Source organism: Monodon monoceros, unplaced genomic scaffold (assembly GCF_005190385.1).
Source record: "Monodon monoceros isolate NGI ecotype Baffin Bay Population unplaced genomic scaffold, NGI_Narwhal_1 Super_Scaffold_8, whole genome shotgun sequence".
Classification (NCBI taxonomy): Eukaryota; Metazoa; Chordata; class Mammalia; order Artiodactyla; family Monodontidae; genus Monodon; species Monodon monoceros.
Window position 1 is genome coordinate 59996839 of NW_021703785.1, and position 12192 is coordinate 60009030.

Here is a 12192-nt window from a genome sequence, read left to right on the forward strand (position 1 = left end):
TATAATTATATGTAGTATATATTATATATACTATACTATACAGCATATATAAGATAATGTATAGTTGTACATGTAATTATATAATATATAATACATTTCCCTCTTAAAATAGTGTATATTTAAATAAAATGTATATTATAGTATATATTAAATATATATTAATATATAATGTATAAAATATAAAATTAGTATATAGTAAATGTAATAATTATATGTTATATATTACTGCATATAAATTTTATATAGTATAACTATTATTCTATTTATAAATATATATTACATATATATCTTATCTCTTATAGAAACAGAAAAATATAACATTTCCCCCTTAGAATAATACATGTATACTTATATATAATATATATTATACAGAATAATATATAATTACATGTATAAATTATATATTATATGTATATGTCTTATATAACATGTAAATATATTATTCCATTTATAAATATATAATATAAACTCATCTCTTATAGAAACAGAAAAATATAACATTTCCCCCTTTATAATAATATATTATATTTATATATAGTATATTATGTTATTGTATATAATTATATAATATATAAATTATATAACTATATATTACACATCATATAATTATAACAATATAAGTATGCATATATTATGAATATATTAACATCATAAATATATAATACTATAAGTAGATATGTAACTTATATAAATTTATAATTTATATGTTATATAATTTATATTTTGTATGAATGATATGTAAATTAAAATTTATATATCATTTATGCAATATATAATTCTGTTATATATATTAGTTGTATATAATATGTTATATTACTTTATTTTATATGATATGTATTATATTACATATGTTATATCATATAACATATATAACATATTATAAAATATGTTACACATAAATATACATATATTATTCTAAGGGAGCAAATTTTTAATTTTTCTCTTTCTGTAAAAGATGAACATATATGTAATTTATATTTATAAATATAAATAATATAACTACCATGAAACCCTTTAATTCATATGGTAAATGTTGAAACTATGACCAAAATATGAAAACTACCAGAGCTGTTAGAAAAAGACTAGAAGCCTTTTCACATATGTATAATCTAAGCATGATACTCTCCAAAAAAAAAAAAAAAGAATTGTAATTATTACCTTCCAGTTTGAAAACTTTAATTCTAAATTAAAAAAAAAAATCTATACACAAGCCACTGATTTAACCACATCCTCACCCGCCCCCCAAAAAAGGTGTTTAGTAAGCAGGACCCGGAAGAGCTGATATTCACAGTTCCTACAAGAACAACTCTTTCAGGGTTTATCCCATGAAGTACTTTATTTTACAACCTTCTTCTCATGCAAAACTAAAGGTCCATTTGATTACACAGAAATTTCATACAGTGTAAAACTAGAACTGAGTGTGAAATACTGCATGTAAGTATTTCTAAATAGTCTTGTTCTATCGGTTCATCAGTGACTTCTGTGGCTTTATAGTCATTTTCTGTGGAAGATTCTGAGAGAATCTCTCCAGTTCTACTGGAATTGGAGCCTCCTAATTCTTTTTCATGGCAGTGAGAATCCTACTTGCAGGGCCTCTGTTTTCACTGTCTTCTGAATGTAAATCTGTCTCATCCTGAGACAGATGAGATTCCTCTATTTGATTATTTTCCACAGAATTCTCTTCATTTATAGTTAAGGCATCATCAGATTCTTTCTCTTGAATTTTTTTTCCTGGAATCATTTCTGTTGTTAAAGACACTCGTCCTCTTCATCCTCTTCTCTTCGTCTTTATTCTTAGATGAAGCTGGTTCTTCTGTTTCTTCTGTCATAACTGAAGAAGTATGACTAGAAGTTGTTTGGTCATTTCTGACTTCACCTTCTTTGTCAAACTTGAGTTTTTTAACCTCATGTTCCTCAGCTCCCAGACCATATTCATTTGGATGTTTATTTTCTATACGGCTGACTGAGGAACTCCTGATCCAGATGTCAGAGTCATTGTGAATTTTGTCCTAGTCATGCTGTAAGTTTGTAAAGACTCTTTGCTCACTGTGCTCTGAGGCAAACCATTCCTCCCTCCCTCCCTCCTTCCCTTCCTCCCTCCCTCCCTTCTTTCCTTCCTTCCTTCCTGTTCTCTCCCTTCCTCCCTTCCTGTTCTCTCCCTTCCTCCCTCTCTCCCTCCCCACCCCATTCTCTCTCTCTCTTTGTTTTTGTATAAGTTGCAGGAGTACAGCATTAAAATTCAACATCTGTATACACTACAAAGTGATCACCAGTACAAGTTTAGCTGCCGTCTGTCACCATACGGTTGACCCTCTACCTATTTCAGCCACACCCCAAACCCCTTCCCCTCTGGTAACGAGTAATCTGTTCTCTGTATCTATGTTTGGTTTTGTTCACTTTTGTTTTATTTTTTTAGATTTCACATATGAGTGAAATTGTACGGTGTTTGTCTTTCTCTGCCTGACAATTTCACTTAGCATAATACTTTCAAGGTCCATCCATGTTGTTGCAAATGGCAGGACTTCATTCTTTTATGGTTGAGTTGTATTCATTGTGTGTGTGTGTGCGTGCGTGCACACACACACGTATTTATCACATCTTTATTCATTCATCAGTGGACATTTGGGTTGTTTCCATGTCTTGGCTGTTGTTAATAATGCTGCAGTGAATATAGGGGTGCATATATCTTTTGGAATTATAGTGGTTTTTTGTGTTCCTTGGCTAAATACCCAGAAGTGGAATAGCTGGGATCATATGGTATTTCTAGTCTTAATTTGGGGGGTAATCTCCGTGCTGCTTTCCATAGTGGCTGCTCCAATTTACAGTCCCACCAACAGTGTTTGATGGTTCCCATTTCTCCACATCCTCTCCAACATTTGTTATTTCTTACCTTTTTGATAATAGCCATTCTAATAAGCGCGAAGTGATATCTTATTGTGGTTTTGATGTGCATTTTTCCCTAATGATTAGTGATGCTGAACATCTTTTCTTGTGCCCATTGGCCATCTGTATATCTTCTTTGGAAAGTTGTCTATTCAGGTCCTCTACCCATTTTTTAATTGGGGTGTTTTTTTGTTGTATAGTTCATATATTTTGGGTATTAACCCCTTATTGGATATATAAATTGCAAATATTTTCACCCATTCACTAGGTTGCCTTTTCGTTTTGATCATGGTTTTTACCACCATGCAGAAGCTTTTCAGTTTGATGTAGTCTCATTTGTTTACATTGGCTTTTGTTTCCCTTGCCTTTGGAGTCAGATCCACAAAAACATTGCTCAGAGCAATGTCAATGAAATTACCAGCTATGTTTTCTTCTAGGAATTTTATGTTTTCACATCTTTCATTCAAGTCTTTAATCCTTTTTGAGTTAATTTTTGTGTATGGAGTGACATAGTGGTATAGGTTCATTCTTTTGCATGTGGCTGTCCAGTTTTCCCAACACCATAGATTAAAGAGACTATCCTTTCTGTATGTCCTTTGCTCCTTTATCATAAATTAATTATCCATATATGTGTGGGGTTTTTTCTGGGCCCTCAGTTCTGTTCCATTGATCTATGTGTTTGTTTTTGTGCCAGTACCCTACTGTTCTGATGACTTCAGCTTTGTATCAATAGTATAGTTTAAAATCAGGGAGCATGATAACTCCAGCTTTGTCCTTCTTTCTGAAGATGGGCTATTCAGGATCTTTTGTGGTTCCATACAAATTTTAGAACAAATTACAATTTTCTTAAAGCTTGTTAACCACCTACTAACTTCCTTCTCTGGTAGCTTTAAACAATGTGTATTTACAGTAGAGGCTAATCAGAGTAGTCATCACAACTTTTGTGGGCTATTTGAAAACCATCAGTGGGTTAGATATGACTTGGAATGTATGTACCTTTTTATTCCCTGAATCTCCCATAAAAGGTGCTAAGTGACGGACCAGTGAATAAAAGGGTGATAATCATTTTAGGTTAGTCCTAGGAAAAGGCTTATGTTGGTGCCATGTGGAATATGTAAGGTATGTGTCCATCTTTTTTAGGAAGTTGTACGGTTCCTGGATACCAAGCATCAAAACCACTACCGAGTCTACAACCTCTGCAGTATGTACATGACTTGATATTTTGCTATTATAGATAGAAAACAGGTCACTCACTGCATGTAAGAAGGTGACTCAGTTTTTACGTTTCCTTTAATCGTAGGTATTTGGTGGTGGTGGGAAGTGAGTTTTAAAAAGTCTCCATCTTGTGCTGGCTCTATTTGGTAGGAAAAGAAAGTGCAACAGCACACAGTACCCCGTGAGGTAGGCAGGAGACTGGGGGCAGAGCTATTTTAGGAGACTCAGGTCTAGTGGTAGTAGGTTTTGGAAAATATTTGTTTTTTCCTGCCAGCTTGTGTTTTGAAGACAATTCAACAAATGCATGCTCTAACCCACTAGGAATGAGGAGTGAGGAGACCAGGGCCCTGCATGGGAAGAAACCCCAAAACCCTATAGCAAACAAACTATAGCCCAGCTGACCCTCTTCCTGTATATTAAATGGACATTTTCAGGAGGCAAGTATTTTGGTTGGTTGCATTGGCTTCTGCTCTGTGTAACCTTCTGATAATGGAGCGAGTAGCCTGCTAGAAAAGTACAAGTAAGGCCTATTAAACCAAAATAATTTGGGCTTATGTTACTCAAGATGGACAAAACACTACTCTACTTTTTTTATTATTATTATTATTATTTTTTTTTTGTGGTACACGGGCCTCTCACTGTTGTGGCCTCTCCCGTTGAGGAGCACAGGCTCCGGACGCGCAGGCTCAGCGGCCATGGCTCACGGGCCCAGCCGCTCCGCGGCGTGTGGGATCTTCCCGGACCGGGGCACGAACCCGTGTCCCCTGCATCGGCAGGCGGACTCTCAACCACTGCGCCATGGGGGAAGCCCCTACTTTTATTTTTGAGACCCTTACGTTTCTTTTAGAGCAGCAGGAGCCAGACAGAAAGCTCCTTTTAAAGGTAGAGGAGGAATTTCAAATAGAAAAGTATAACTTATTTATACCTTGACCATTTACTGTGTTTATTAGGGTTAGAGATATGACCCGTGCATCATTTATTTCAGGTGAAAGAGCTTATGATGCTAAGCACTTCCATGATAGGGTCCGTCGATACATGATTGACGATCACAATGTCCCCTCTTTGAGGTAAGTTTGATGCCAAGCTGGCTGTCAGAAGGGGGCTAAATACAAAGGGCTTGATTTTTTTGGGACGTATTTTCACTCAACTAAAAATCTTTCACTTGGAATCAGTGAGATGGTGGCGTTCTCCAAGGAAGTAAAAGAGTGGATGGCTCAAGATGAGGAAAACATCACAGTGATTCACTGTAAGGGGGGCAAAGGTAAAAAACATTTTTCTTTTTCTTTCTCTTCTTCTAAAGAAATTTGAAAAATATATTAAAGTACACCAACAAGATATGTTCTGCTATTAACCGGTATTAATCATTGTTAACATTTTTTACTATTAGCTTCAAGACTAAAGGAAGGGGAAGGAAAGAGGGAGGAAGTGGGGAGGAAAGGAAGAAAGAGTAAAGAGGAGAAGAAAGCAGGAATAGAAGAACTGAGGAAGGTTAAGTGTGTCTTCCCTTGTTTATTGACTATTTGGGTTTCTTCATTTTTGATTTGCCAAAATATCTGTCAAAATACAAACACTGTTTAACTTTAGAAACCATCAGAGCACTTTTCATTTTATTTAAGGTTATTCTTAAACTTTGTGAGGACCTTTTAAAGTTAAGAGTGTCGACAGCAATGCCATTTCAAAGACCAAAAATTATACTGGAGTTTTTATAGTGTAATGATACATAGAAGTTGATTTTGGTGGGGGGAAAATGGGGGTGGTGGGAAAGCCAGTTGTAAATTCAACCAATTTAACTTGAGTCAGATTTTCTCTCATTCAGATTTAGGCTTTTAATAATCATCTAGGCATATTTCACAATTTTTGATAAGTAAGGAATTATGGTTTCGTTGGGCTGTGAAACAGTTTTTTATATTAAATTCCAGGAAAACACACTTTAAAACTGCCTTCTGTAATTGAGTAGAATAAAGTTTTAGTCTTATGCGAAAAGTAGTTCCAAGCTCATGAGTTAGTAGGCAAGTTCTATCTTGCCTATCTTCTACAGGTCGAAATATTCTGTATGTACGGCAGTTTACAACATTGTGCCTAAATGAAGAATACAGAGGTTGAACCACATGGAATTGCCTTTCTTTGGACCATCTTTTACTTTAAAAAAAAAAGGCCATTTAATATGGCTCAACCAAAATATTATAATCTAAGAGTTGGCTTTAGTTTTCTTTTAATCAGGTTAATTCCCTGCTTAAAGGAACACCTTCATTTTAAATTTAATTATTTTTTCTGAGGGCAGACTTACATTATTCTGTGTTCATGTGTGTTTCATTGCTTTTCCTTTAGGATTGTTTGGAAGGCTAGTATTCACTTGGTCTGTACCAGAGCAGCTCCTTTTTTCAAGTTTTCATTCATCTTGGTTTTGCTTCTTTTTGTTGGTTGATGCCTGCACATTACCAGTAATATCATGATAGCCCAAATATTTTATTATTGATTTATAGGACTTCTTTAAATAATCTGGGTGCTAATTTTTTGTTAGCAGTTTGTATTGCAAATATCTTCTTCCACTGTGTTGTCTGTTAAATTTGATTATGATTTATTTTGTCATATAGAATTTTTAAATTTTTAACATAGTGAAGTTTATCAATCTTTTGTGTGTGTGTGGTTCGTGCATTTTGGTCACGTTTAAGAAATCCACCCATACACTGAGGTGGTGAAGATATTCTCCTTATAAAATAGTAAAGTTTCGCTTTTTACATTTAGGTCTTTAATCTAATTGGAATTTGGGGAGGGAGATTTTTTTTCCATGTGGATAGACAATTGTCCTAAAACCATCTATTACATGCTCGTGTAGTCCCCATCAACTTGTAGTCCCTTCTCAGTCATATACCAAGTTTCCATATGTATTTGGGACTGTCTGTGAATTTTCTATACCACACTATTATAATTTTTATAGCTTTATAATGTATCTTGATAAAGGCAGAAATCTCTTGACTCTTCTTACATTTAATTTTAGAATTTTATCAAGTTCTACAAGAAAATATATTTGGGATTTTTATTGGAACTGCATTGAATCTATAGATTAATTCAGAAGCATTGAGAACTTTGCAATATTGAGCTGTACATGAATAGTTTTCTATTTATTTGAATCATCTGATCTTTCAATAATATTTTGTACTTCTCTTCATGATGGTCTTGTATATCTTTGCTAAATTCATCCCAAGACACATTGCTACTGCAAAAGGAAGCTTTTTTCTATTACATTTGGATTGGTTCCAATTTTTACTATTATAATGCTGCTATGAAATACATTTTTCTTGTTGCACGTGTGCCCACATTTCTGTTGAGTGTAGACCTTGGACTAAGATTGTTTTGTCTTAGATAATGAATCTCAAACTTTAATAGATGATGTCATCTGTTTTCCAAAACAGTTGACAATTTACACTCCCCTGGCATTGCATAGAAGTTCCAAGTGTTCCACATCCTTACCAACACTTGGATTTCTCAGTCATTTTATTTTTAGCTGTTGGGTGGGTATGTAGTTGTATCTCATTATGGCTTTCATTTGCATTTCTATGGTTACTAATAAGATTGAGAAAGTTTTCATAGGTTTATTATGATATCCTTGCATATTCTTTTTTGTGATGTATCTGTTTAATTTCCTTGTCTATTTTTATCCTGGATTGTTTGTTTTTCTCCAGTTGACTTGTAGGAATTCATTATATATTCTCAATTTCAACTCTGTTGTTTGTTATATGTATTATACAGTATTACAAGATAGCTTTTCTGCTCTGTGATTTGCCATTTCTCTCTGAGCATCTTTTGGTTAACAGCACTTCTTTACTAACATAGTCAGTGTACATTGTTCTTTCTCTTCTTAAGGTTAGTGTTCTGTGTCCTAATTAAGAAATCTTTCCCTGAGTTTAAAAATACATAGTCCTATATTATCTTATATAAGTTTTATTTCGTTTGGAATTGATTTATGTGTGTGGTGTGAGGAAGGGGTCAAGTTTTATCATTTTCCATATGGCTGTCTAATTGTTTCAGCACACTGATTTCATTTCCTTGCTGTTCTGCAGGACATGGGTCTGTTTCTGAACTTTCTAATCTATTCATTGCTTTTTCATCTATCTGTGTGCTAGTAGCGCAACTCTCTTACTTGTCTTAGCTTTCTAATAAGTCCTGATTTCCTTTCAAGGGAGTCCACTTATCTTGTTCTTCACAGTTGTTTGGGTTTTTTAGGTCATCTACATTTCCGTATACATTTTGGAATCAGCTAGTCAAGACACACACACACACGCACACACACACGCACACACACACACACCCTGATGGAACTTTGGAATTTCATTGAGGCTGTAGATAGAGGGAAATTGAAATCTTTACAATACTGAGTTTTCCAATACATGAATGGAAATATCCACTCATGTAGTTAAGTCTTCTTCAATCTCTCTTTATAATGCCTTTTCATTTTCTGCATAGAAAGCTTGTATATGTGTGGTTAGATTTATTCCTAGATATTTGATATTTTGATATTTTAACTATTATAAATTATATCCCTTGGAAATTTTTATGTCCTAAATGTGTTTTTGTTGATGCTCTAAATGCTGTTGATTTTACTAATCTTGCAATCAGCAAACTTAACTAAATTCTTTCATTAATTCTATTAACTTGTCTGTAAATTCTTTTGGATTTTATGGCACATGATTATATCATATGAAATAATGAACTAAATTTTTCCTTTTCAATCCTTTTTTTCCCTAGCACTGGCTAGAACCTTTGGTACAGTGTTGAATTATACGTGATGATCGCAGGAATCCTTGTTCTCCCGCTCTCACAGGAAAAGCTTTCAGCATCTCGATTACTTTAGGGTGTGTGTGTGTGTGTGTTAGTGTTAGATATTCTCTATCAGATTAAGACATTCCTTTAATTTGCTAAGAGTTTTTATAATGAATGAATGTTGAATTTTATCAGAAGATTTTTCTGTGTCTTTAAAATAATATGATTTCTTACCTTTATTTATTAATCTGGTTGATTACATTGATTATAAAGTAGTAAACTAACCTTGAATTCCTGGAATAAACACAATTTTGTTGTGCTTTATTATTTTTTAATAAATTGTTGGATTCTGTTTGCTAATATTTTCTTAAGGATTTTTGTATCTATGTCATGAGTAAGAGTGGCTATAGTTTTCAAATTTTGGCTTCATAAACCAAAATTAAGTTGTACTTACTCTTTTTTTTTTTAAGTCTCTGGATGAGTTTGTATAAGTTGACATTTTTTTTCCTTACATGTAAGGTAGAATTCAGTAGTAAAGCCACATTGGCCTCAGCGGGGGAATTGGCCTTAGTTTCTCTGTGGGGAAGTTTTTAAAGTATGGCTCAATTTCTTTATTAGATATGGGATTATTTATAATTTTATTTCTTCTGCGCATTTTGGGTATTTTCCCAAGCATTTGTTCATTTTATCTAAATTTTCAAATGTCTTGGCATCAAATTGTCTTAAAATATCCAATTCTAATGTCTACAGTGGTGTTCCCTTTTTCATTCCTTACATTGCTATTTTTGGTGCCTTCTCTGTTGTTTCTTTTGATTAGTCTCACCAGGAATGTACTAATTTTATTAGTCCTTTCAAAGTACCATGTGTTTTGGCCTTACTGATCTTCCCTATTATTTGTTATTTCATCATTTACTTTAGTGTTTCCTTTCTTCCACTTTCTTTGGTTTAATTTGCTGTTTTTTTCCTAACTTCTTGAGATGGATGCTTAACTCATAGATTTTCAGCCTTTCTCTTTTCTAGTTAGCGTTTAAGGCTAAAATTTCCCTCTAAGAATAGATTTAGCTTCATCACACAAGTTTTTATGTATATTCATTATTATTTAGTTCAGAATATTTTCTAATTTCCATTGTGCTTGTTTCTTAGACTCATGGTTTATATAGAAATATACTGTCTTATTTTCAAACATGAGGATTTTGTAATTATCTTCTAGTTAATTCATTTCTGGTTGTATTGCATTGTGGTCAGAGGACATATGCATCTTTTTAGTTCTTTGAGACGTATTTAGACTTGCTTTATCGCCCAGAATTTGGTTAATTTTATCAAATGTTTTCTGTGCACTTGAAAATAAAGTGTATTATGCATTGTCCTGAACAGTGTTCTATATGTGCCCCTTAGGTTGTTTGTTAATTGTTTTATTCAAATCTTCTATATCCTTACTGATATTTTATTTTGGTTTGCTTGAATTCTTTGCAGCATAATTCCTTCCTCCCACCCCCACCATTTGCTTGGAAGTCATATACTCTTTTTATATTCCTTAGTAATTTCTCTAAAGATTTCAACCGACATCCCTTATTTAGCTATCAGTTTTTGCTTTTTTCTTAGTATTGACCTTGTATCTTCCTGAACTCTTTAATTAGTTTTAGGGGTTAGCCTATAGATTTACTTGGACTTTTCTAGTCTGCAAATAATGAGAGTTTGTTTCTTCTGTTTTTAATCCCTATACATTTTGTTTTTCTTATCTTACAATACTGGCTAAGCCATGTAGTAAATAGAAGCAGTGAATAGTGGATAGTTTGTTTAGTTCCTGGCTTTAAGAGGAGTGTTATCATCATTTCATCATTAATATGATATACCTGGTAGGTATTTTGGTAGACTTCCTTTCACCATAGTTAAAAACTTAAAACCTTTTTCCAATAGCAAAAGTTTAGTGAATGAATATATGTTTATGTTTTAAGTTAAAATACTGAAGACAAGTATAAATCATTTTAATGATTCCTTGCATACCTGACTTGACTGGATGAGAGGGCATCTACTTTGTCTGTGGTTGTGCTTATCCATAGCCACTGGGACATGAATCTGCAAGTTTTTTTTCGAATGGGAATATATAAGGGCTGTAAAGGCTCAGAGATGTCCTCCAGAATTGAAATGTTAGCCATCCATGCTAGAGAGCTACAGAGCTAGATTGTTAATGGTCAGTAGCCTCCTTTAGCAAGAAGCTTTTACTTATCAGAGCACAGGGTGGTACAAAGTCCTCTTTGGAAGTACTTGGCTTAGAATATTGTTTTTCAAACTATGGGTTGCAAAATAAATTTAGTGGTTCATTTTTTTAAAAGGATAGAATAGAAAATAGGGTGCATCTTAAGGTAAAAGGATAAGTTTGGAATTACATAAAATAAAGTTCAGCATATACTGGCTAAGACAAAAGCTACAGTTCATTGTAGAAAGAACAGATGCAATGTACTTTTTAACTCACATTTTGTATGGCAGGACAAAAATATAAATTAGAAAAAAAACATGAGACTTTGAGGATAAAATGACATGAAATCAAGGATTTGCTTTAACATGCTGGTGGGGGGCTGGGGTGCGTGTAGAGAGTGGGAGGGAAAGAAGGATGAGGGAAGAAAAGGAAGAAACAAGTATAACAATTAATATGATAATTATCGAATCTGGGGAACAGGTATATGGGGGCTCATTATTCTGTTCTTTCTACTTTAATATATGTCTTATAACACAAAAAAAACCTCTAACTAAAATGGAAGGAATAATAGGTATGGCAAATGCTAGGTGGTGTTTTGGGTTCTGTCCACGTTTTATCTTTTATAGTTTCTTTTATTTACATTAGTAGGAAAACAGGATGTGTAATTAGCTCTTAATTGGTAGGTATCTCTTTAGCTTTAGAGTCCTGGAGCAGAGCTCATTGCCTCTGCCTGTTACTGCAGTCTCCAGGGGTCATGATTCAAGAACAATATACATGTGCACATCCATGCACACAATTAGCACAGAACTCCAGGTAGAACCTCAGAACAAGCAGTGTAAGGGCTTTGTCTATCTCTGAATTGAAATATTTTGAACCAGCACTTTCAGAGTGGAAGAAAATCAATCCAAAATGAACTCTAAATACTTCTGAGAGTAGTTTTATACCAAGTGCTGCCATGGGCAATGGTTCATGAACTAACTTCTTTTCTAGGAAGAACTGGAACTATGATCTGTGCCTACCTTCTTGCCAGTGAAATATTTGCAACCGCAGAGGTATGAAAGATGCTCCTACCAGTGCTGTCTTAGGCTGATTGAATTTGCTAGCTCTGAAACCTCGCTGGTGGGATGTTAACACGA

General features: G+C 33.8%; 1 protein-coding gene and 1 pseudogene across 3 annotated transcripts in view; one reads left to right on the forward strand and one right to left on the reverse strand.

The window, feature by feature from the left end:
• LOC114888131 (phosphatidylinositol 3,4,5-trisphosphate 3-phosphatase TPTE2-like) overlaps window positions 1–12192 on the forward strand; it is a 77681-nt gene that overhangs the window by 36260 nt on the left and 29229 nt on the right. For all 3 annotated transcript variants that reach the window (XM_029210053.1, XM_029210054.1, XM_029210055.1), the window contains 4 exons: window positions 4024–4084; window positions 5084–5165; window positions 5271–5359; window positions 12047–12108. In XM_029210053.1, the coding sequence (XP_029065886.1) occupies window positions 4024–4084; window positions 5084–5165; window positions 5271–5359; window positions 12047–12108 (294 nt within the window). The remainder of the gene's footprint in view (window positions 1–4023; window positions 4085–5083; window positions 5166–5270; window positions 5360–12046; window positions 12109–12192) is intronic.
• LOC114888372 lies at window positions 1365–2071 on the reverse strand (annotated as a pseudogene).